We start from the raw sequence: 25,961 nt of genomic DNA, 5'->3' as shown, positions 1-25,961 counted from the left end.
GGGATAAGGAATCAGGAAAGCCTTCCTGAAGAAGGTGGCATTTGGAATGGATCTGGTGCATCTCAAAGGATAAGCAAGGAGAGACATTCCAGAAGATTCTGAAACGAAAGGACAATGGATGTGGCCCTGGAAACATAAACAGTAAGATCATAGGTTGAGGGGTTGATTACACTGTGGATCAAACAGTCTCTGCAACGAAATTGTGTCATTGAAAGATGTGGTCATTGTGGTTCATAGAGATGCCTCCATAATCAAGGAAACCAGTTCCCCACTGCTTCCAGAGGCCTCCGCTTCCTCGCAGCAGAAGTGCTGTGAAGCATGCATATTGTATCCAAGGATAAGCCATATGGAACAATCAGCGTTACACAACAAACATGAACAATAAATATGGAAAGTTGTGATTAAATGTTTGCAATGTATGTGCAAGGAGCACACTTGTTTGCAGAACAATAAGCAAAGGGTCATTTCCTCCTTTCCATATAATCCCATATGTCCTCCCAGAGAAGACCTTTCAAGGGAGGATTGCATGAAAGGAACAGACAGAGGGAATCCAGACAGTCTCTGTTAGATTTCTGAGGCCTTTAACAAAGACCTAGAGTAGATCAGGCTTGATCTGCTGGGGAAGGGGATTGAATAGCCACCTCTGTGCTAAACCAGCACCACCCCCCACCTTTCACCAAGAATGTTTATTGAACACTTTCTGTGAGCAAAGCACTAAGCTAAGCACTGGGACACAGAGGTGGATGGACACACTGCCCATCTGTCCTGATGCATGAATACTTTAAAGACTTTTCATGAGAGACATTTTTCCTAATATGTGAATTTTTCTAAGATTAGCTTTTCAGGATGAAATTTACTTCTAGAAGTGTGCAGAATAGAAAACAGCTTGTTAAACACAGGTGAGATGAAGCATTAAGACCATGTGAAGAGGGATCAGATTCTCCCTGATTTCCTTGCTCACCTTAGATAAGTTTCCTGGAGATAAATCAGCACCAATTAGTCCAAAAGTTTCTGTGGAATGGATTCCATATAGATCCACGAGGAACACTTCAGACACAGTATTTTGAAATGAGCTCTTGAATCAGACTGCCTGGCTTTGGCCACTTACTCAAACTGTGACTTTGAGGAGCTTACTAAACCTCTCTGTGCCTTAGTCTCCTCATCTGTAAAATAGAAATAATAATGTAACCTATTTCATATGGTGTTGAAAAGACCAATGAGTTAATGCCTACAAAGTACTTGAACAGGGCCCTGCTTATAGTAAATGCTCTGCAAAATTGTAGCCTTTATGATATATATGCATATATATATAATATATACAATTAGAAATACATGATAAGATTATCTTCAAGAGAAAAAAAATAAATAGATTTTAAAAAATAAAGAATATTCAATAGTTAAAGAGCTACCTGAGACCAAAAAAATGGCAAAGACTTGTGCATGATGACTTGACTTGCATACTGCAGATAATAAAGAGGATCCTTGGGGAGAGTTTACCAGGAACTGTGACAAGCTGAGTGAGTTTGATGAAGAAGGAAGCCCTGGAGACGAGCTCTGAGTTTGTGGAGAGAAAGTAGAAATGAGGAGGAAAAGACCCTGCGGGGTCAAGGAGGCCAGCCCGGCCGGCCCAGGGGTCTGTGCATGGACCAGTCCTACCACCAAAAAGGAAGCAGTGAGAAGCTGGTGAGAAAGTGAGCAGGAGCAGACAGAGGAGGGTGCTGGGTGCCACAGGCAGCTCTCCAGAGAGTCACTGCTGTGGAAACATTCAAAAGACTGCACTGCAGAGAGAAGCCCAGTGAGTTGGAAATCTACTAGGGTGTCAGAGCTGACAGTGGATCTTGAATACAGAAAGGTTCATGAGCTCATGCTGGACTCAGCTGTCCGGGGTCAGAGCTGGGATCCCAGCCATACCATGCTCCATACCCCCAACTCCACCCCACCGTCACGGTCTCCATCCCAGAGGCCACATCTGGGCCATCCTGTGCTCTGCTGAGAGCTCTCCCAGATGACCTTATACTGCATGACACTAAAAACTCTTTTCTTACTATTGTTGGTAGAATGAGTCTGTTATAGTTTGGATCTTAAATATTTCCCAAAGGCCCCTCCTTTAGAAGGTGGGGCCTAGTGGGAGGAAGTTAGGTCACTGGAGGCATGCCCTTAAAGGGGATATTGGGATCCCCTGTCCCTTCCTCTCTGTTTTTCCTGAACCATACCCTCTGTCAGCATGTTCCGCCTCACCACAGGCCCTAAAGCAATGGTGCCAAGTCGCCATGGACTGAAACCTCCAGAAGTGTGAGCCAAAACTTAATCTTTCCTCCTTCAAGTTGATTATCTCAGGCAGTTTGTCATAGCAATGGAAACCCAACTAACAAAATCCTTGGCCTAAAGATGCCTGCTACAAAAGTTAAAAACTTACCTGCATGCCCAATTCCCAGGTAAACCACACTTATCCTGAGGTACATTTCCAGTTTTCCACTCCAAATGGGTCTTCCCTCCTGGGAATTAGTAACTGTGAAACTAGCCACCCTGATTAGCAAAGGCTACCAGTTAATCAGACCCATATTAGAGCTACTAAAAACAACTTTGCTGTTTCCATACTTTGATGGTTCAGAGGCAGCCATGCCATCCTGCCTGGCATTTGCTCTTTGTCAGTTGAGCCACAGTGGATCTGCAATCACCATTGCTGCTCCCAGCCAGGGGAATGGTACACCCACTCTCCTAGTGAGGAGGAAGGCCCAGCCTGGATGTGGTCCTGACAAAAAGCAGGTGCATTTATATTTAGAGACACCTCAGTTCTGCAGATTTTATGAGGGAATGTCATCAAGTTCAGCCCCTGAAATTGACATATTGCAGGAAACCAAGTTCCAGAGAAGATTCCCGAGTTAGAGCAGAGGCTCAAATCCACATTGCTTTACCTGCCATCCCTTGCCCTCTCCACTACCTTTGTCATCGCCTGGGACCTCGCTTTAATCCCAGTTAATGTGATAGAATCCCACAAGTGCCAACACAATACAGGTGGTACCTTCAAGCACGGGCAGTGGACAGAGAATCTGCACTCTCTCACCCAGCTAGCTCTGTGCCTCAGGTAGGTTGATTCTCCCTCTGAACCTCCGTCCTGCATCTGCTACTGTAAGAACCTGGACTGGCCTATGGGTCTCTTCCTCCTCCCAGGAGACAGGTCTGCATCAGCCTATCTCCTCTGCCCCTGCAGGACTCCTGCCTTCCCGCCCTCTGTTCCCCCCACCACTTTCACACGGGCACTTGGGCAGGCGGGTGGGTTTCTAGCTTTTGTAGCAGGATCTTTAGGCCAAGGATTCTGTTAGCCAGGTTTCCATTGCTATAGTGAAAGTGGGACTAGACCCTAATTTTCCTCTCACTTTCTATTTTGCATCCTCTGGCTTTTTGTTCTCTTTGTCCTAAAAGTGTCCTACCTATCACAGGGCCTTAAACCAAAATGAGAGGGGGACACTTAACAGAGCTACTTGCAAGGACCAGTGTGTGTATGGAGCGCCACCCGTCAGTCGCTCCTCATTCTGCTTCTCAGACAACCAGAGTCCCCCTCATCCCTCTGCCTACCCTACTCAGAAATCCTTTCTGTACCATCTTCCTGCCCACTTTCTCTGCCACTTCTTTCCTGGAACAGAAAGTGACAGAAACTTGTCCCTGGCATTCATCTCAAAGTCCTCTTCCTGAGTTAGAATTCTGAGCAACAAGTAACTGTAGACATTTAGTCCAACCAAGTGCTCATTGTACAGGTGAGAATACAGCAGCCAGTGAGCAGGCAGACAGGACTCTCGGTGCAGCAGAGGAGGATTCTGCCAGTAATCACAGTGGGTCCCCCAGTTTTGAACAGTCTTTGGAGATCAGGGAGCCCCTGACCCACTTGGTGAACAGCCCCCCAGGAGTAAAGCAAACACAGGAAATGTCACGGTTCCCTCCTACCTTGCCCCTTGAGCCAGACACAACTGGTGTTCCCAAGGCAGGTCAGAGCCCTCTGGAGGACAGTTGTAAGCAGTGTGCCCTCTTAACACTCCAAATGGGCTGGCTTCCCAGAGGGTGCCAAACAGAAAACTGATGTGTCCAGCTGGCTGGCCTGCTTTGCTGTGAGGAGTCTGACGCTGTCTCCTTGATGTTGGCCTGGCTTGCCTATCAAAACAGAGCAGAATTTGGAATAGGGTCCCACACATGCAAGCCCCAGCACCCCAGGCTGCTTGGAGTGGATGCTCACCCATTCTTTACTATATCACCTGGCATTCACCTGGCAGAGACTTCTGGTCTTTCACTGCACATAGCTCTGACAAGGCAGCTGCTCTTCCTGTCCCTTGCAAGGCTCCCCTGCAGCAAGACTGCTGCACTAGGAGTTCAGGGGTACAGCTACAGTCCCAGCCCTGCTGTTAACTTATCTGTTTCCCTGCTTCCTGTCTTGCCTCAGTTTCTCTTTCTACAAAGTGAGATCAATAACCTCACCATGGATAAAGGCGAGATTTTTACCTGTAAAAGCCCGTGGCCTTCTAACAACAAAGACTCTTAAATCCACCTCTTGAAGGAGACTAGGGATTCTGATGAGCCACGCATCAGGTAGTAAAAATAGAAAGATGACCCAAAGGCAGCCAAGTAAGTTAATTTGCACAAGACGCATATTTCAAAAGTTCCAGTCTCTGTTGTCATGGAGTTTTACTGAGAAGTAAATCAATAGCAGTATGTGACCAAACTGGGAAAATCTCTATTATCTGGTGCTGTAGATACATAGGGTAAAAAATAACAATGACAAAGAATGCATCCCATCTCAGAGTAAGGTCTCCTATATACTAACGTGCACAGACATTCCCCCAGTGATGAAATTGTCCCTTTTTGTTTTGAGAACAAAATGTAGGTGGTGATAAACATTAGGGCTTCCGCCAACGGGAAGCAATATATGGTACCCGGGCAAAGTGTTCAGACTCCAAGAGCCTGATTAGCTGATTAACCAGCCCAGTGGTGCGGGAAGACAGGGACATTATCCTTAATTTATAGACAGGCAAGTACAGCCCCAAGTGCTTCTCCCAAAGCAATGCACAGAGAAGAATTCAGACAATTCCCCAGTGAGGAAGAACTCAGTTCAGGACTTGCAGCTTCCCCATGAGAAAAGAATCATGTTGTTGTCTGTGTCACAGGATACCCTGTCTGGCTTTAGAGGCTGAGGAGACTTGGTAGTCGGGGCCTGGCTTTCTTTGTGTTTCAAGGGTTTGTGGGCCTCTTTTGTGGTAGAGGTCGATGAGAAATGGCATTATCACCACCTTGAGATTTGTGATGACGTGGAGGCATTGCAGGTCTGCAGGTGAGGACAGCAAGTATGTCTGACCTGCTCTGTGACCTTGTTGTTTAGCCTCTGACCTTCAGTCTTCTTTCCTGTGGAATGAGAGTGTTGAACTGCGCGTTAGCCCTAAACCTCCGGAGCATTAGCATTCTGTGCTTCAGTGATGATGGAGAACAGCAGTAAACTGAGAATTTCTTTTTCAGTTACTGAGTCCAGACCTGGAGTATTCATTGCCAGGGTGTGAACTTGGGCCAATCCTTTCAGTCTCTCTATTCAGTGGCAATCTGACAGGCCAGAGGTGGGAGAACGTCATAGGATGAGTCAGCAGACATTTGTTAAGTACTGACCATGAGCCGAGGACCAGGGCAGGTGGTGTAAAATCACAAAAGCCAGGCGAGCTTCTTGAACTCAGAAAGCTCCATGATTGATTCTCTTCTGTGCCCAGCCCTTTCCTGGAGATCCTCAAACAAGAAAGAAAAGCCAATAGCATGGTGACAATAACCTAATTAAAAATAATGGTCATAATAAAGGACACTTAGGCTTCTAAGTGCTTTGTAAATGCTAGGAAGAAAAATGAGGGGAGAATGAAATAAAGATACAGTGAGGTCAGTGTTCCATGAAGCGATCAATGCATGGAACATGAGCCCCATGAACCTGTTCTTCTTGGTGTATTCTCTTATGCTCCTTCATGACGGAGTTAGTGGTTTAGAACATAGATGGTGGAATACCAATACCGAGGTTCGGGTTCCCAGAGGCACCCTGATTAGCTATGTGACTCAGTTTCCTGATGTAGGGGTTAAAATTGCAGTAAATATTGGTAAAGGGTTTAGAGTTGCACTCAACACATAGGAAGCATTCAGCAAATATTAGCTATTAGTATTGTTATGGCCTGGTTTCCTGTCTGCATACCTCAGACTCTAACTTACCAAAGGAGACATAGGACTTTCTGTGCTTCACTTCTAAAATAACTTTTGTGTTAGCTTTCTATTCATGTACAAATACCTAAGATAATCAACTTACAAAGAGTGGAGGTTTATTTCTGCTCATGGTTTCAGAGATTCCAGTGTATTCCCGAAGGCCTGGTGCCTTTGGGCCTGTGGTAAAGCAGCACATCATGGTGAGAAGTACATGGTGGAGCAGAACTGGTCATCTCATAGTTAGAAACAGAGTGGAAGCAGACTGCAGTCCCATAATCCCCTTCAAGAATGCCCCCAATGACCTGAAGACCTCCCACGAGGCCCCTCCTCTAAAGCTTCCATCGTCTCTCAGCACCAAGGTGGGGACAAAGCTTTTAACACATGCACCTTTGGAGGGCATTCAAGATCTAGGCCGTAGAAACTGTATTGAAGTATGATTATTATTCAATAAAATTCACACATTTTAAGTGTATATTTGCAAATGTAATACCTGACACTCTCACAATAGTTTCATTTCATTAATCAACTCCTGTCCTCATGATTCTTACACATATTTTACTTATAAAAGTAAAAAAAAACACAAACCGTACCCTATAATATTATCATATTCACTTTAAGCAATCAATTGTCTTTTCAGTAAATTATGAGAAATAAAGAAAACCTAGTCTTCTACATGTGCCTATTTATTTACCATATTTGGTTCACTCCTTTCTGTAAATACAAGCTCCTGTTGGTATCATTTCCATTCCTGCTAAGGAATATCCTATAACATTTTTATAATGCAGGCTGATGAATTATCTCAACTTTTATTTATCTAGAAATGTCTTTATCTTGTGCTCTTTCTGAAGATTTTCTGAATGTGGAATTCTTGGTTGACAGGGCTCTTTTCCCAATAACTTTAAATATGTTGTCCTATTTGCCCCTGACCCCAATCATCTCTGATGAGAAGTTATTGATATTCTTTCCAATGAACATTTTTCCCCTCTGACTCCTTTTAAGATATTCTATCTTTGTTTCTTAGAAGCTTGACTCTAATGTGCTTCATTGTGGTTTTCATTGTATTATCCTGCTTTGAGTTTGCTGAGCATCTCAGATTCTCCCATGAATTGGGGTTTTCATCAAGTTTAGAAAGTTTTTAGCCATTATTTCTTCAAAAAAATGTCTTCTGTTCAAATCTCCCTTTTCTCCTTATGGGATTCTGGTGGCCCCTCTGTTTGGTCATTTGATATTATCTCATTGGTCCATGAGGCTTTGTTTGGTTTTCTCCAGTCTTTTCTTTTGTGTTCCACAGATTGGATCATTTCTGTTGATTATCCTCCTAGTTTGCTCATTTTTTCCTCTGCCATCTCTATCTTCGTTGAGCCTGTTTGGTGAAGTTTTCATTTCAGTTACTTTTCAATTATAGAATTGCCATTTGGTTCTCTATTATAGTTTCTGTTTATCTGTGGAATTCCCCTGTTCCCTCTTTAAAAACATCTACTCATTTATTTCATAGGACATGTTTTCCTTTAATTTAAATATACACACACGCACACATACATACACACACACACACACACACACACACACACACACAGCAGCTGTTTTAAAATCTTTGTTAAGTCCAGTGTCTGAATGATCCTATTTTCCATTTCCTATTGATTGCTTTTTTATTGACTATGTATCGCACTTTCCCATTTATTTATATATCTAGTAATTTTTTGTGAATATTAGAATCTAGAGACTCTGGATTCTATATCATCTTCCTAAGCGTGTTAATTCTTCAGCAGGCATTAAAATGGCTGGATGATCACCATGAATGTGTGTGGGCTTGGTTGTTTGCTTGTTGGTGCCAACCAGTTGGAAGACTAAACCTTTTAATCTCCAAATTCCCTTTCCCTTTCAGATCTTGTCAGGAATCGGTTTTAGGCTTTGCCAGGACTAGAGTATGTCTTACTAAAAGATAAAGTTCTTACTCCTAAGGTATGCCCTTTCTGGGACCTGAGTTGGTTGCTCATGTTGTTAATGAGATATTAACTATCCAGCCTTATCAACAGGAGACAGGTAGGTCACTCTGCAGACAGCTGGTCTCTAGAAACTTCACTCCAAGAAACTCTATGTCCAGGATCTGACCCTAAAAAAATTTTACTGGCAGAGATTTACAACCCTTTAGAATATGTCTATGTATTAAAAGACCCAGTCCTCTAGTTCTGGGGGTGAAGGTGGTAAGAAAAACTACAATGAGGGGACTTCCCTATGTGGATCTCTCGACTATGTCAGGGCCAGAACTCCAACCTCCTGACACTCCTTTTTCCCCAGCACTGAACAACCTAAAGTCTCTCTTTGCTACTCTGAATCCCATAACATCTGCTGTCTGACACACTTCAGTGTGTAGACATGTAATTCCTAGCCCTAAGCCATGGATACCCAAGTGACACTACAAAAATTTCTTAGGACCCTTATCTACCTAGCCATTTCTCTCTGATGTCCCACCACACTACATCAGCTGTCAAATTCTGATCTAAAGTCTTCTCACATGAGTGGGACTGCAGGGGTCTGTTTGGACTATCTATTGCTCTGTGTGTGGCAGTCAGGAAATTGTTTCCTGTCAGAGAACCAGAAAGATTATTGTGCTCACCCCATGAGTTTCAATTCTCTTAGGGATTACAGTCCTGTGCTGCTTTGTGTTCACTTTACAAAAACAGTTGCCTCTTCTATTTTTGTCCAGTTTTTAAAATGCTTATGGTGAAAGGGCTTGTCTGGTAACTCTTACTCCAAAATGGCTGGAAGTTGAAGTATACTTGATTTTTAAATCAGCAGATGTAAGTTAACTCCCATACATTATATAAGTTATATATTATATATTACATAACATGGTATACTATACAATATATTGTATAATATCACATGATTTATTATATAAGTTATATATTAATTTATTTGTCACACATTTACTGAGGACTTTCTGTGTGTAAAGAGCAGAAGTAGTTGGAGGAAGGAAAGGTATTAGAATCTTTACTTAAGATATTTGGGAAAATAATCACCCAGAAAACTTTAGAGCTAGAGTAATCTTTCTCATACAATGTTCTCATTTTAAAACTATTGAAGCCTAGAACCAAAAGGTGATGTGATTTGTCAGGGTCACACAGATATTAGGAAAAGAAGAGGAAATGGCTTGGCATTTTTCCTACTAAATTTAAAATATAACTTTTTTTTTTAAACCAAACATAATGTTTGAGGATTTCCTCCTCTTTAGCAACTTTAATAGGGGCCAAAGTCCTTATTGATGTATTGGTGACTTGTGGAAGAATGAGGAAATAAGTAAGTTTGAGATCCTATGATCATTTTGTTTGAGTTGTACAGGAAGATTAACTCTTGGTGTAGAGTGACCATAAGTTGGCAGCGATGAGCAAGCTTGGTCCCTTCTTACACTAGTCCTTGAGGACATCCAGAGAAGAGAAATCTGTGAGTTGCCTGGGGATAAAGGTATTTACTGGAAACCTAGAGATAACAGGGCTATCCTAGTAACTCAACTTGTTACCTCTGTAGTGAATCAATTTCATTTGTTACCAAAACTGTAGAGAAATTGTGTACTTTTTCTAAAAACTGTACCTTTTATACATTCCTGAAAAAAGAAGTAAGAATCCATGATGAATAATACAACCCAGCCACCAGGTCCTTTTATCTAACCTTATCAATAGGAGACCGGTAGGTCACTCTGCAGACAGCTGGTCTCTAGAAACTTCACTCCAAGAAGCTCTATGTCCAGGGTCTAACCCTGAGAGGATTTTACTGGCAGAGATTTACAACCCTGTAGAATATGTCTGTGTATTAAAAGACCTAGTCCTCTAGTTCTGGGGGTGAAGGTGATAAGAAAAACTACAATGAGGGGACTTGCCTATGTGGTTTCTCTCTTAAGAAGTGCAGGATACTTTGCTTTCAAAAATGTCAGATGAGGTAATTTGGATCAACCATCCTGCTGAGGACAATTAGAAATGCTGGGAAAATATGTTCTAAATCTTCTTTTTTGAAATGTGGAAGAGATGCCTGACAGAAATATTAATCCTCCCTGGAGAAAGATAACATCATCAAAGTTGTCAAATTATTTTGAAAAACAGTTTTGTGAAAATAAGGTCTCACTCGTTATACAAAAATAACTGGGCACATGAGGAGGCAAAATAAATGAATGGAAATGATCAGAAACTATAGACAATAGAAACAGACCCACAGGGGACCCAGATACTGGAATTAATCAGATATGGACTAAAAAATAACTGTATTTTTTTTGTATTTAAAGAGATCAAAGACAAGATTGAATTTTCTAGAGAAAGAGAAGAAGACATGGAAAGGAACCAAATATAAATTTTAGAAATGAGGACTCCAATGGCTAAAATGAAAAATGCAGTGAAAGAATTTAAAAGAAGACAGCACAGCTGAAAACAAAATTATTGAACTGTAGAGAGGCCAGGGAAAAAAACACTAGGATTCAAGCACAGAGATTCAAAAGAAAGGAAAATATATAAAAGACTGTGAAAGATCAGGGAATAAATGGATGCTGAATTTTATGGAATGATTTTTCTATATTTATGGATAGATTCATGGTTTTTTATTAATGTGGTAAATTACATTTTGACTTGTTATGTAAGTATGAATGGGGCTTCTATGGAGATGGTGATGGTCTATATCTTGCCCTTATTGACAGTTACTTGGCTATCTGTTTTGTGATAAATCAAGACTGTAATGCGTGCATCTTATGCAATGCTCTGTATGTATGTTATATTTCACAATTTTTTTCCCCAAAAGACCCAGGCATCTACATCATTGGCACGTTTCAAAAGAGATCAGCTTCTATTATTCCTGTAGCTGAAAGACACAGAGTTTGTCAATGGGGATAGGGAAGCAGCATAAAGGGATAGAAAATCATGGTTCAGTTTCTTCCAATGAATTAGAGTTGTCCCAAGAGATAAATGTTGAGGATTGTGCGGCCCCATTTTGGGACCAGAGAAACAATGGCCATGATCAATAGCAACATCTTCCCTGGTATAGAGTCAAGGGGCAGGGGCATAGGTTTGGTATGTGCCGTTTTTGTCTGTATAGTTGTTAAGAAGTGGAAGTTTGCTTTTAAAGTCTTGGCTTTGGTTTCACCGTTTGCTTGTTGTATAGTCTCAGACAAGTTATCTGTTTTGCCTAAGTCTAAACTCAGGTATATGTATAAAGAATTCAATGAAATGGTGTATGTTAACATGCTTAATTAGCACAGTGCCCCACATGTGCTGAGTCCTTGAGAAGTGGTACCTAACTTTATCATTGTTATTTACTTCAAGTCAGTCTGTCTCCATTCTGCCATATTTAATTTTCTTCTAACATCAGATTTTTATGTCTTTTTCTGTGAGACTCTCTTTCCAACCCATATTGCTAATACTGAATAAAAATAAATAAATAATTCAACCTGAAGGTGGATACTTTAATTTACTCTTAATTTTTAAAATTTATTAGGCAGCTGAGTATCCACCATCCATTCCCTAGGACAACAGCTCGCCTTTAGTGTTCATCACACTACTTGTGGGTTGCAGAAATGTATTAATATGGAAGATTTAGATTAAAAATAAATGAAATTCTCTAATGAATAAGGAATTCAAATAAGAACATGCAAAAATCATAAAACTTGAGACTGCAGAAGGCAAGAATCTTTCCCCTTTTAATAGGAGGACTCTTTTTTATTTAAACAAAAAATGTGTCAGGCATCCCGAAGCTCACTATGACAAACTTACTTCTTAGCCCAAGGGAGAGCTGCCTCCCTTCTTAGTTTTAGACCTATTTTCTTTCAACAACCATTAGGCTTGTGAGACCATTAAAAGTGCCTATGGCTCCATTATCCAAATGAAGCCACAGAATGTAATCTGAGAGATTCATCATGTCTCCTTTTTCTAGCTAGTGCAAACTGGTGCAAGTAGGTCAGAAGTAAGGGTAGGCCAATAATTGCAGCCTGATGAGGATGATGATGATGATGGTGGTGGTGATGATGATGATTGTTACAAGCACAAATGCTGATAGGAGCATTGACTTTCATACTCGGTCAGGTAAGCCCTTGGGAGGTGAGGACCTAGACTTGGCTAGTGAGTTAGAGTCAGGATGTTTATCTGTTCACCCGCCTTGGAGGAGACCTGTTGGTTCACAGAGTTTAGAATCCCTCCCAATAGGGTAACGTTTCCTGGCTCATTAGGATGATACTGGTGGTGGTGGCATATAGAAGCCAGAGATATGCACTCAAGCTCATTGTCCTGTCTGCCATGTGGCTTGAGTTGGCCCCACCTGGTGGGCTCTCCACCCTTCCCCACCAACTTTGCCTTCTACCTGGGGGAGCTTGCCCTATGGACTATGTCAGAAGGCTGCCTTGCTCCCCAGCTTTTAGATGGGCTCAGTTGGTGGAGAGCCCACGAGGAGATCACCAGGAGGGAGGTGGGGGAGGACAGGGATGTTGGGTACCCAGATCCTTCCCTGCTGTTGTCTTGTGCTGGTACCCTCACAATCTCTCCAGAAGGTCCTCTCATCCCTTCTCCTGCATGGTGAGGGATCACTCTTGTTGACATCTCTAGGACATCATACTCTTGCTCCTTTATGGTTCTTCTTACCCCCATTCCTTCATATAAACCACCAAGTACCTTGAATGTCTTTATTTTAGTATATTGCTGGTTTATATTGATGGAACCTACTGTTGTGATGATATCAGAAAACTGCCTTCATTCTTTCTGCAAATAAATTTTGACTATCTGCCATGTGAAGATCATGTATCAGGGGATTTTTGAGTCTACTCTCTATGAAGAGAACTACTGCAGGTTCTGATCTGTGCCGTGTGATGAAAGGAGCATTTAAGGATGAGCAATGGGGTCATGGTGCAGAAGGGTGGGAGACCAGGGAGTAGAACACAAGACACCCCACCTGCTCACCAGGCAGGAGAGGTAAGGACCGCAATAGCTGCAGGGGTGCAGCTGATATGATGGATGGTGATGCTTGAAGAATTGTTTGCATTTGTTGAAGAAGCCAGCAAGAGTGATTACAGGTTTTTGTCCTTATGGGGACTGGTTTTAGGGAGAAGGAGATGGGTTGAAGTTGAAATTTCTTGCATATGATGAGAGGGTGGAACAACCTGATTGAAATATCAAGTAGGCTCATGGAGGAGTGTGGCTTGAATTTAGAAGAGAGGGCAAAGAAAGTGTTAGTGCAGATTTGGAGTTGTCCACTGGGAGTAACTATTGAACTTTTAGGAGGGAGTGAAGTGAATGAATTTCTTGAGAGTGAGCGAGCAAGAGTACACTGATTTGGAGAGTAGCACAAGAGGTGGAAGACGAACCAAATAAAAAGAGAAATTTCCCCTATGGACACAACTCACATGTCCATTCCTCAGGGACCTGTTGTTTTGTTTTCCCAGGATAGATTAACTTTTATCTCCTTTAGGCTTCTGCAGGTCTTTGGGCATAATTCTCAGGAATATAATTCTCTGATTTTGTGATTAGCTGTTTCCACATCTGCCTCCCATCTAGCTAAAAGTTCTTCATGGGTAGGGACTGCATCTTTTTTTGTCTCTGTAGTATTCCACAGACTAATAGAGGTCCAGAAGGGAGGGAAGAAGGAAGGAGGAAAGAATTAATTATGAGGGTGAAAGAGAACTAAAATTGTACATTGTCACAGAGACAAGAAGAGAGTTTCAAAAAGAAAGGGAGTAATCAAGAACGTCAAATAGGTCAAGGAAAAGGATGGCGGAGGCAAAGGCATGGATTGGCCAGTGAGAGGTCATAAGTAACCTTGAGGATGCAAGCTTGGTAAGTGTGGTAATGATGGAGGCCATACTGTCAGAGAGAAAATTCATGCTTAGCTTCTCTACCTATAAAGCTAGCTGCAGCATTGGATCCCTGTTGTCAGTCTCCTCCATAACTCTGTTGAATAGCTTTTATTGCTGCTGGAAGGAGCAGCACCAGTATACATCACTTATGCTCGCTGGTGGTGCAGCATAGGTATATATCTCCCTGCCTTGTCCTCTGCAGTGATCATACGTTCATAAAAATTAATACATAAATAAATAAATTGGAAAATAACCCTATAGCACAGTCGTGCCAGTTAGCATGTGGCATTTTTCTGCATCCAACTTTGGCCTCACATTCTTTACTGATTAGAAATACCTGAGGGACATGAGCAGGATCATACCATGACCATGAAAATCCAGTAACTGCTTAAGAGTGGCTGGGATCCAAGCAAGGTTGACTAGGTTCTCTGGGGGTCTTGCTTCACAAAGTGGTGGGTGAATCATCAGCATTGTATCATCTGGGACCTGGTTAGAAATACAGGTCCTGCCCCAGATGAATTGAATCAGTCTTCATTTTGACAAGATCCTGGGTGACCAGTGTGCATATTCACCTTAAGTGTTCCAACTGAGATTCTGGACATACTTGTGACAATAATAGCCATCACCGACGTGTAATTTACTGTGGGTCAGACTTTATATGAATGAACATGTGGAAATCTCATAGCAATTTTATGCAGCAGGTACTGTTATCGTCCCCCTGTTAAATGAGGACAATTAACTTGTCCAAGGACACATGGCCGAAAAGTGTAGAGCTGGGACTCAATGATATACGATGGGGTCATTTGGCTTCAGGGGCCTCCTTCTTTAACTACTGCTCTGCCCTTTCTCTCTCACCTCTCAGAGCAATTGGCAGGGCGCTTCAGAGGTGCTCATTGTGCTCACAGGTGGGGACAGCAGAGCTGTCCATGGATACCTGGAGAAAGGCAACCCTGACACTAGGGAAGAGTTTCTGCCGTGCAGAGCTACCTGTTTTTTTCCATTAAGGAAGAGAGTTCTCCTCCAATAGTATTTTCTGAGAAAGGATGCAACCGATGATGGAAAGTCTTATTTGAGACTCCTCTTCTGGGAGAGGTTGGTGTTTTACCTACACTTCCTGGAAGTCTAGATCTCATGTCCAAGGTGACTAAGGTCCAGGGACAGTGTGGGTTTGATGGACATGGTAAAGACAGCACCCTTTACCTGAGCCTCTGTTTGCAGGAAGATCTGTTCCTTCTGGATGACACACAACACTGAGCTTAAGGACACATAAGAATTTGCTCACCACCTAGTGACTCTCATTTTGTTTGAATTTGGTTAAAATTTTGTTGGAAAATATGGAAGGCATAACTTGCTTTGGTGGGGGCCAGCCTCTCACCAGTCATCATTCAGCTCATCAGAACTCTGATTAAAGAGTATGGTTTTCTGTTCCATTCTCTGAGGGTCTGATAGCCACTTATTATATCAAGGAGATGTTTTCTAAAAGTCCAGGGAAAACCCTAGAGGAGGACAGGTCCTGGCTCATCCCCCAGTCCTAGACACGGGGACGTGTCATCTTCATGCTGGCCCTGAGCCACAGAAGGGTCCTGAGTTAGCAGCTTCCCTGGACACCCCTGACTGCATCTTGATGGGGTTACCACATTTAGAAGAATGTTCTCTGCCTTCAGGGTTCACTGGACATTTCTTTTCACTTGGGCTTTCTGTACTGGGTATATCTACATGGTGCCACAAGGCTGTCTATAGTTGGATTTAGTTTGCAGGAAGCTTATGGTAAAGGTTGCCCTAAAAATGCCAGCAGAGAAGTGGCGGACTTTTAGCCTCACTGTTTTCCTTCCTGTGCTCCCTCTGTGGCCCAAGACAGGAATTACTTCCTCTATTTTACAAATGAGGATGTTGTTGCGGGGACCTTTGTCATGCGCTTCCTGAGTTGGTTCCCTGAAAGTGCAAGTGATTTCTGTTTCCTCTGACTTCAAACAGAAACACTGACCAGCTTTCCCAAGTCTCCACCCAGTAATTCCCTTGAAGAGCAGAGGCACAAGGCTGAGTGATGCCTTCCCCAGCCATCCAGGTAGCCTTGCTCACCTGGGATTCCCAGGCACCTATGCCGGGACCCATCCACCTGCATTTACCTGACCTCTTCTTCATTTATCCTTCTGTTAAAGTTTCACTTCCCGAAAGAGACTTCCTCTACCACTCTGCAAAAGGAAAACCTTCATGATACCCTATTCTGTTCTTTCAAGACTCCTACACAGTTTGTGATTATATATTGATTGTGTGATTATTCAATTAATGTTTGGCTTCAATTGTGAGCTCTATGAGGGGAAGGGCCATGAGTCTCCTCTTCACCAGTGTCCCCTGTCCCTAGCACTCTGGGTGGCCCATAGAATGTAGCTCAGTAAAGGACATGTAAGCCAGCTCTTGCATCTAGTTCTGGAGCAAGTGGAACCTGCGCACATTACCTCTCAGCTCCTGTTTGTTTTCGTTTTTCCTCTTTTCTCTACTCTTGCTTTTAAAGTCATTTTCAAACTTCTTGATATGGCCCCGGGAGCCTTGAGCAGAACAATTTATCACCAAGGCAAGGCTTAGTAATAGATTCTCTATTACAAAACAAAAGAGCATGTGATCTGTCCTCAGCCTTGTATGCATCAGTGGACTGTACCGACTGTTAGAGTCTATAGCGGGTTGTGGAGGCACCAACTCTAGCCAACCTGAACATCTGCAGGCTAACCTCAGCACCACTTTAATGGAAGGTTTCAGTTTTCTCTTTTATAGTTGATGGTTTATCTTGATCTCTTAAGGAAAGATAGGATGACGTATATATGCAGATAATCTCAACCTTTCCTAATGTGGAATTTTCATGTTGGATCCTAGAGAGAATACAGGCATCTCTCTATCCAGAGCTTCATTGTTACATAAGAGGAAGACAAAGAAAAGCCACTTATGCTAGCTAAATCCATCACTGTCCTCTTCCTAATCCCAGCATTTAATGGTGTCATTTTCCAAAGCCCTGTCTCTCTGAAAAGTCTTCCTTGCAGCCAGGTATTTGGGGACTCTTTCTATCCACAGAGAATAGGTCACCTGACATGAACTGCATATTAAACATTGGATTTCTAGATCATATGTTGTTTGATCTTGTGTAGATCTGTATGTGCTAATTTTTCCAGTAATGATTTTCATATTAAGTATTCTATCCTGTTGTCCCCATGAGTACACATATATTTGTCAGATCTTAGATCCTGATTTAGGGCTAGGAAAATAGACTAATCCTACACGTGGTCCAATGATGATCTTGTGTTCAGGGGTATTTTATAGCAATTGCTGCACCAAGTTACCTAAGGCCCATGTTCTTCCACCAGCATGAGCAGCCAGTCCAAAAGAAGGGCTCAGCAACTGCTTATCAGCCATGAGCATGGGCTATCTGGGAAGAACACCTTGGTTGAGAAGTGTCACTGTGATTTTCAAATTAGAATATGAGCTGGGGAGCTATTTCTGAGATGGCTGTGAGCCAGTCCTGAGAAGAAGCTAGTAAACATCCAGTCCCTGAGAGCCAGACTCTTAAGAAGGAATGGAAAGAAGGGATTTTGGCTCCATGCTTTCATGCAACAGCCTGGCTTCTGCCATCCCAGGAGAAGGCAAGCAGAATCTAGGCATCCTTTCTAGACCAGGCTTGGAAACTTCTGGGCTCTCTGGAAAGCAGGGACTTCACACTACTCTCCCTCATCTTCCCAGCAGATGCCAGAAGCACGCATTACTGCTTTATGGACAGAGATACTGCAGGGGCACAGGGAGGTAGCACAGAAGTGAAGCCTACAGGCTCCAGAGCCTTGGCACCGAGGCCCATGCCACCACTTTATGAACTGTGACCTGTGGGCAGGTCATTTCTTTTCTAGGGACTCATTTTTCTCACCTTTCAACTGTGGTTAAATAACAGCACCTACACCATACAGTTGTTGCCAAGAGGAAATGGAGCAATCTAAGTAGAGCATCAAGAACTGCTCCTGCCCATGGTGAGTCTTCAGAACACAAAAGCTAACAAGGTTATAGGACTTCACTGTCCCGTAGCTATCCTCTACCCAATGCCTGAATCCCCACCATGGCCCTTCCCCAAGGGCTCTCCAGTCAGTGTACGAATACCCCTGAAGATGAGGAACCCACTATCTCAGGCTTCCTTCAGGTAGGTTTGTTTCTTGGACAGCATTTATTTGTGTTGATTTAAATCATTCCTGGATAGTTTCTAGTTGATTCTAGTTCCATTTCCGTGGTTGTAGAGAGATCAGTGAAACTACCCCTTTCTCAAAAAAGCAGTTTAAAATCATATGAAAATTTTATTGGCAACACCCTCCCTGCTGATATCCTCTTCCTTTCCATGAGTCTTAACCTTTTCCTAACAAAACACCTTCAGTTTTTTCTAATGATCATTGAATGGCATGGCCTGCAACTCCTTCATCATTGTGGTTTCTGTCTTCGAAAAGCATCCGTGTTTACAGGTGTGACTTAGCTTCATGTGCCTTGGGTCCCTGCTGTGTGCCTGAGATCAGAGATGAGGAGACATGACAAGACTCAAGGAGCTCTCAGACAGGCAGGGCACAGCATTCCAGGCAGGCAGGACTGCATGCACCAAGGTACGGAGGCTGGAAGCCAGAGACCTCCAGATGGTCGAGCGCATTGCTGGAGTGTAAGGTGGAAACTGGGACTGGTAGGAGACCAAACCTGGGAAGAAGGAGGTGAGCTTGACCTGTAGGTGATGAGGAATAACTGGAACACTTTCAAAAGTGACACTTTCCAAATTGTGTATTTTAGGAAAAGCACTCTAACTCCAGCATGAAGACAGGGCAAACCTGAAAGTAGGGAGGCTGTTTAACTGAATGACAAGCACCAAGAGGATACGGGTGTGTGTGTGGGGGGGGCAGTCATGGGCCCAAAGTATATACCAAAAGGCTCACAGTGGTGGGACAATGAGTGACTGCTTCTTCCCCACTGTGTTTTCTAATTTCTCCTTAGTAAGTATTTTCTATTTCTATATAATTAGCATGCATTATTTATGTAGTAAAAAAATAATTTATGCATGTCTAAAGATAGTGCAAAATCAAACTCTCAGAATTTGGTAACTGACTGGAGGGAGGGATCTGAGGAATTTGTTTTCTGGCCTGTTGCTCAGGTAGTTGGTGTAGCCACCAACCCAGATGGAGACTTAAGGAACGGAGCGCTGTGTAGGAACTCAGTGGCATCACTGATAGCTGTAATGAAGCCCACCGCTGCTTTGAATCCCATTTGGCCTGTTTGAAGGCTGCTCAAAGCCTCTGTCCTCCTCTGCAGGCTCTACACTCACCTGTCCACTCTACACTAGCCTGTAAAGCAGACTTCATTGTGGCAAAGCCCACTCATGCTCCATAGTAGCAATAGCTTTTATTTGAATAAGTTTTGTCACTTCTTCAGTAAATATTTACTGAGTGCTCTGCACCCAGCCACCTTAGTGATAAAACCACGAGAAGAGCAGGCATAGTCCTCATCTTCATGAAACTCAGCCTCATGTGGACAGATAAGATATAAATGTTTTAAAATCACTTTAATAAACATACCATTTCAAACCAAGGTGAGTGCACCAAAGAAATGGAAATGAATCCGAGAAGACACAGAACAAAGGAAACCTCTCTGGTCTGGGAGTTTAAGGAAGGATCCCTGGGGAAGGAGATGGTTGGACTGAGAGCTGAAGGATGTAGAAGAAGGAATAGGCCAAGGTGTCCCAGGCAGAGGGAACAGCATGTGTGGTGGCCCTGTGCAGGGAGTACACATTGACATCACTTCACCAGGAGGTGGCATTCTGAGAAATATGACCTTAGGCCATTTCTTCTACATGTGAACGTCCTAGAGTGCACTTACACAAACCTAGATGGCACGGGTCGGTCAGTGGATGTAGCCTCTCAGCTGCTGCCAGGATCACACGGCATACTATTTACAGTGAACTTTCTTTATAAATAGGCGTAGACCCTAAAATAACAATAAAAAGTATAGTTAAGTACATACATAAACCAGACATGGGGCCATTTATCATTATCAGGTATTATGTACTGCACATAATTGTATGTGTTTTAGTTTTACGTGACTCCAATCGCCACAGACACATGAGTAATGGCTTGTGATACAGTGTTATGACAGCCACAGTGTCACTAGGCAAGAGGAATGTCTCAGCTCCATTATAATCCTTTGGGACCACCATTGTATAGGAGGCCCATCATTAACTAAAATATCATTCTGTGGCTATAGAGACACAGGATGACTGTAGAGCATATCTGCAGCTAAACAAAAATGAAAACCAAAAAGCAAAAATCAACGCTGTTTTACTGGAACCCAGAGAGAGGAGCAGGGACTGGGAATGTAGAAAGGTGGGTGAGGAGGTGGGTGGGGCCAGGCCCTATAGGACCTTGTGGGGCACAAGAGAATCTTGGTCTTCATCCTAAGAGCAAAGGAAGATATCAGAAGCCTGAGGTGGCCCTTGGACCAAAGCCTCTGGCTGCAGCCTGGAGGGGACCTCCTTGCCCACGGCGACTTTGTCTACTTTGCCTGCCATTTCTTGCCCTTTCAGGCTTAGCACGTGTGTTGATCAATTTCTGTCACAAAATGCATGAGATAAATGACTTAAAAGGGGGAAAGGCTTATTTTTGCTCAGTTTCAGTCCTTGGTCAGTTGGCTCCATTGTTGTGGGCTTTTGGTGAGGACAGCATCATGGTGGGGGCAGGTGTAGTGGAGCAAAGCTACTCACCTCATGGCAGCCAGGAAGCAGAGAAGCAGTGAAGCCAAGGACAAGATATACCCTTCTAGGGGACACCCCCAGTGACCCACTTCCTCCAACTAAACTCCATCTCCTAGTGTTTCCACCACCTCCCAATAAAGCCATCAGCTCCTGATGAGGTCAGACCCCTCATGATTCAATCACTTCACAAGGGCCCCACCTCTGAATATTGCTGTACTACGGACCAAGCCTTGGGGGACGTTCAAGATCCAATCCATAATAGCACTGAAGTCCAGATAAAACACTTCCCTAGTGGCCTGGGCTTCAGGATGTGGGGGTTTCCCTCCCCCTGCTGTGAGTAGCATTTGGAAGTCTCTACCCCCAGCAGCCACCTCTCAAAGTTGCTTTGCAGCTCAACTTTCTTCAAGGCTTCGCATACTTTAACACTAATGTGTGTACAACTTGCTAATTAATGGAATCATTTGGATCCCAAAACATCTTGTTCTAATGGGAGGCTGCAAAGCACTCTCATTAATTCACAGGTAAAATTATTCCAGCTTTTCTCTTTTTATTTTTTTCCCCCTCTCCCCAGCTTGGCTTAATAGCTAGGGAGAATTCTGCTAATTAGCCTTGAGAACACCACTCCACCAGAGCTCAAAGCACCAGTGGCTGCCTCGGGGTCGGAGGGAGGGTGACACCGACTTGGTTTACCCAGTGAAGAGGGCAGTGGGTGGGATCGCCAGACCCCGAGAAGTGGAGTAATACCTCCACGGCTGGCATGAGAGAACACTGGGGAGGTGGGGGAGTCAGGTAAAGACACTAAAGTGACTCCTGTTTGGGACTCAGAGGTGTGCATACTCTGGTACGTGTGTCAGAGGAGACCCACAAGGTGACTTTCTGCACAACTGGTCTATGGAAGGAAGGGGAAGCTGCCTTTTTCACCTTTCTCCCTGGGTCTTGAAGATTTGGTGCACTTGCTGTGGGCACAGAGCTCTTGAGTGACTGTGTTTGGGTGTAATCTGGGGTGACCTCCTGGTAACCACCTCCCCACCATTGGCAAATGAAGCCTGCAGCACCCCCTTTCAATGATTAGCACTACAAACCATCAAGCCTGTAAGTAAGGGGGTCCTCCTTCCCCCTAGACCAAAGAACAAACCTACAGACCTTGAGGACACTGACAAGACCCCGAGGTTCCATGGGTTTTTTGTGTGTCTCCCACTCTCCCGGATTCTGGATAGTTTTTAGATTTTTTTTTTTTTAATTATGGTAGTAAGTATCTAACAAAGTTTACCATCTTAACTATTTTTAATTGTACAGGTTCAGTGACACTCAATCTGTTCACATTGTTGTGCAACCACCACTTTCAACCATTTCCAGAACTTTTTTTTTTATCCTCCCAAACTAAAACTCTATGCCTTTCTAAAAAAGAAGAAAGGGTCATTCGAAAGGAAAGTATAATGTTCTGCTAGCTCCCTCTGTGAATTCAGCCTGATAGGATATCCTAGTGGAGAGTGGTTTGTCAACTCACTCAGTTCAGAGAAGGTACCTTCCAAGCTGTTTCCCCAGCCCTGTCTCAGAGGTCTCACCATCCCCATGTACCCTGGTGGTGAGTCACTTTCAGCAACGGAAGTCCTACCCTCCTGGATACCTGTCAACCAAGCTGATCTGTGGTTTATAGCAGATGGGTCACCCATAGGCTCTGGTAATCCCATCATGAAGAAACCTTGAGAGATAAATAAGTCCTTCATGGCCAAAGTGAGTCCTCACCGTACTGAACTTTGCTCTGAGAGAGAAAGGTGCTAGGTTGTCTCTAAGATGGGATATAGCAGATTTGATAGTTACGGATGAAAATCATGTGTTCTTCCCCTTGGAGGTACAGCCTCTGTCAGTCCTTTTATTTGGACATGCCTCCAGGACACATTGGGAGGCAGGCCAACCTGGATTTAGATTTCCATTCTGTGGCTCATTGACTATATGACCTTGAGCCTCTGTTTCCTCATCTTAAAAAAAATAGGGCTCATGATACCCCACTCTCCAAGCTGCTAAGAAGACTGCCGGAGATCTTGCCTGAGTGGCATCTGAGGGAGCACCAGGCTCCGGCAGCGGAGGCCAGCACACTCAGGGTTGTCACAGTTGATGATCCTGCCGTTACAGGTCTGCAGGTGGTCCTGAACTCCATCATCAAGGCCATGGTGCCCTTGCTGCACATTGCCCTGCTCGTGCTGTTTGTCATCATCATCTACGCCATCATCGGCCTGGAGCTCTTCATGGGGAAGATGCATAAGACGTGCTATAACCAGGAGGGCATAGCAGGTAAGAGCAGGGTGCCAGGTGGCAGGTTCCTAAGAGGCTGTTGGTTTTCTCTTAGCTGTTTACTGTGTGGTTGGAAGCACTGCTGTCACCTGTCCAGCCAAGCTGCCGGAGGTTCCTTCATTCAAAGGCCCATGTCCCAGCATGCTAAGAGAGAAGCAGTGCTCCTTATTCTTTTCCTCTCATGTTCGATTTCTGTTTTCACTGGAAGAGATCTGTTAAAACAGCCAAATGCAAGCTTTGTCCAGCACATGTTTGAATGACTATTCAATTTGAGAAACACAGACTTAAGAACTTATCATTGGTCAAATTTTCACTTTTGATGCTGATTCTGAATAACTTAAGAATCAGTATTAACCTCTGTGTCTCTGCTGCATCTGCATGTCAGTTGACTCCTCATCAAAGGCCTTTCTTGGAAGCTAGTACCACCCCTCAGCCAACACACCACCCATCACAGCCCTGAGGTCTTTTCACCCTCTTAGGGCTGATCATGGCTTTTCTGCAATTAATGTTTTCTTCTCCTTTTATGGGCAAAAGCCCCTGAGCCCCTACACCAGGGTGAATGAGAGGGCAGGCATAGAATCACACTCCCTTACCAGCAGCCAAATTTCTATTCCTCAAGGAGGAAGTTTAGCGCTACCTCATGGCTATCAATCCTTTCCTTCCAGAGGCTCCTCTCTTTGTGTTCCTTTCATAAATCAAATATATTTAACAAGCAATGCTGGTTCATTAAGCACTTCCCTGAGTGGCACCAAAGCTTTGGCTCATGGGATATGCTACAAACTTCTATCTTAAGTTTCTAACATCTCAGCTTGACCTTTTAAACAATATTTAAACAGAAATCAACAAGGCTTTAAACAGACATATAAAGCAGTTTAACACAAAGACCTTGTTGAAAAAAATATTCCCCACCCCAAAGTGGTGAGCAGTACTAAGTTGATATGTCTTTTTTCAAGCAATAAGATATGTCATCTTAGTGTTTGGCATCTTGGTGGAGAGAGGAGGGCATCTGTCGGGATTTTTAAGGGATACCTCCTTCCTCTCTGCCTAAGCTGCTTCTCATTCCCTTTCAGCCCAGGCATTAAATTAAATTTTGCCTCTCTTGCATTGGGGAGTGAGATTGGATAGCATATATATACCAACAGTGAAAAGGATAAATCATGATTCAGAATCCAAGATAGGTTACTTGGCATGAATGACCTGGTTTGATTGGATGGATTAGATGGATATTTGCAATGACCTAGGTCATTATCACATGATCACAGTGCCCCCCTAAAACAAACAAACAAAAACCCTACTATAAATCTACAGTCACATAATCACTCAATTGCTTGTACTTTTTTAATGGAGAGTCTGCTTAAGAGGAGGCTATTCACTCCCGAGATAATTTCCAAATTACTTGGGTCATCATTGTATAAAATAAATTATCATGATTTAAAATATGTAATTTTTAAAATTGGAAAAAAGACAGCTCTTGCCTCTCTTGCCTCTAAAATTAAAATTCTGAGACTTTCAGCCTTGCTTAGAGAAATACAAAGCATAACAAATAATATTTCCCCTTTAATTCTAATTTTTCCTTTTATTCAGCTTAATCTATAGCTAGTCCTGAACCAATAAATTCATATTAATGGTGTGGCTTTGTTAGAGCTCCATTCTCAACCTCCTTAAGAGCTGATTGAAGCATGTCTAGAGTTTATGCAGTTGTATTGAAATGATCTATTTGACCCAGACTCCTCAGGCAGTCACAGAGATGTGGAGTCTCAAGGACTCCTCATCAGTTTGGCAGTGACTAGCAGTGAGGCTTTCACCAAATGAAACGGGGAAATGCGAATGGCAAAATTCTGCCAAAGAGCCCAAGATGGTAACCGTGCCATGCCATCAAATGTCTGTTCACCAGTAAGCCAAGAAGAACTGCTCCAAAATCTGCCCATCATTTCTGTCATCCTAATGGGAAAATTGCAGAAGCATGTTTTCTACTGGTGGCAAGGATCTTGCAAGGGCCTCTTAGAATCAGCAGCCCTGAATAATGGTTGGAAGCCATCAGGCTTTGTTATCAGGCCCCAGTGGCAAAAACAAGAAAATGGTGGGTATTACAGACAAAGAACACACAGGATGGGCACCTCTCCCCTAGGACACAGCCACCTGAGGTGCTGAAAGCATCAATGGCCTCCTGTGGTCTTAGGATGAAGACAGACCTGGCTTTACCAATGGGACTGGCCAATTTAGGATCATGTTGTTCTTGATAGTAAACAGAACCAGAGAAAGGACCTGAGAAGGTTCCTGCTTCCTACCATAAGACTCATCAGATTATTCAATGTGGGTAGGTTTTATCAAGTTCAGAAGAGAAGTGGGCTTCCATTGTGTGAATGTGGGCCAGTGCATGACAACAAGAGAAGTACTCGAAGGAGAAGTGCCACGTGGGGCACCACCAGAGGTGACCTCACTCCTCTGTGTGGAGCCAGACTCCCTGCTAGGAAAGGGGTCAAGGGCACTCAGCTGCAGAAGCCTGTTCTTCCACACACTCTGCAGTCATCTCACCCACCTCCTCCTTCCCACACCTGCCATCTGATGATACTCCAGGGACCCACTTCATTGCTCCCAACAGGACATGATACCGCTGCTGTTAGGGCCTCGTGTACCCAGACAGCAGCTGATCCCATTGAGGAGGAAAAAAAATGGTACAGAAATCTGGGCATACTCAACACAGCCATGGAGTAGAAGACCTTAAACCTACAATCTTTGAAACCAATCCGAATGGGTTTTGGAGAGTTTTGAAAACCTTTGGAACCAGTGGTCTTTTCCACCCCCACCTCCACCTTTTATTTTGGACTTTCAATCGAGTCGCCATATTTTCTGTATATTTAGATTTTGCAAAAGTTCCATGAGAATCCT

The 25,961-nt window shown here is 43.5% G+C and overlaps 1 protein-coding gene across 50 annotated transcripts in view; it reads left to right on the top strand.

The window, feature by feature from the left end:
* The window catches only part of Cacna1c (calcium voltage-gated channel subunit alpha1 C), a 625,112-nt gene that overhangs the window by 401,095 nt on the left and 198,056 nt on the right, over positions 1-25,961 (top strand). For all 50 annotated transcript variants that reach the window (XM_078015416.1, XM_078015421.1, XM_078015414.1 and 47 more), the window contains exon 6: positions 22,914-23,072. In XM_078015416.1, coding sequence (XP_077871542.1) covers positions 22,914-23,072 — 159 coding nt within the window. The remainder of the gene's footprint in view (positions 1-22,913; positions 23,073-25,961) is intronic.

The sequence above is a fragment of the Ictidomys tridecemlineatus genome, chromosome 6, assembly GCF_052094955.1.
Source record: "Ictidomys tridecemlineatus isolate mIctTri1 chromosome 6, mIctTri1.hap1, whole genome shotgun sequence".
Taxonomy (NCBI): Eukaryota; Metazoa; Chordata; class Mammalia; order Rodentia; family Sciuridae; genus Ictidomys; species Ictidomys tridecemlineatus.
This window is presented reverse-complemented; position numbering and strand designations above follow the sequence as displayed.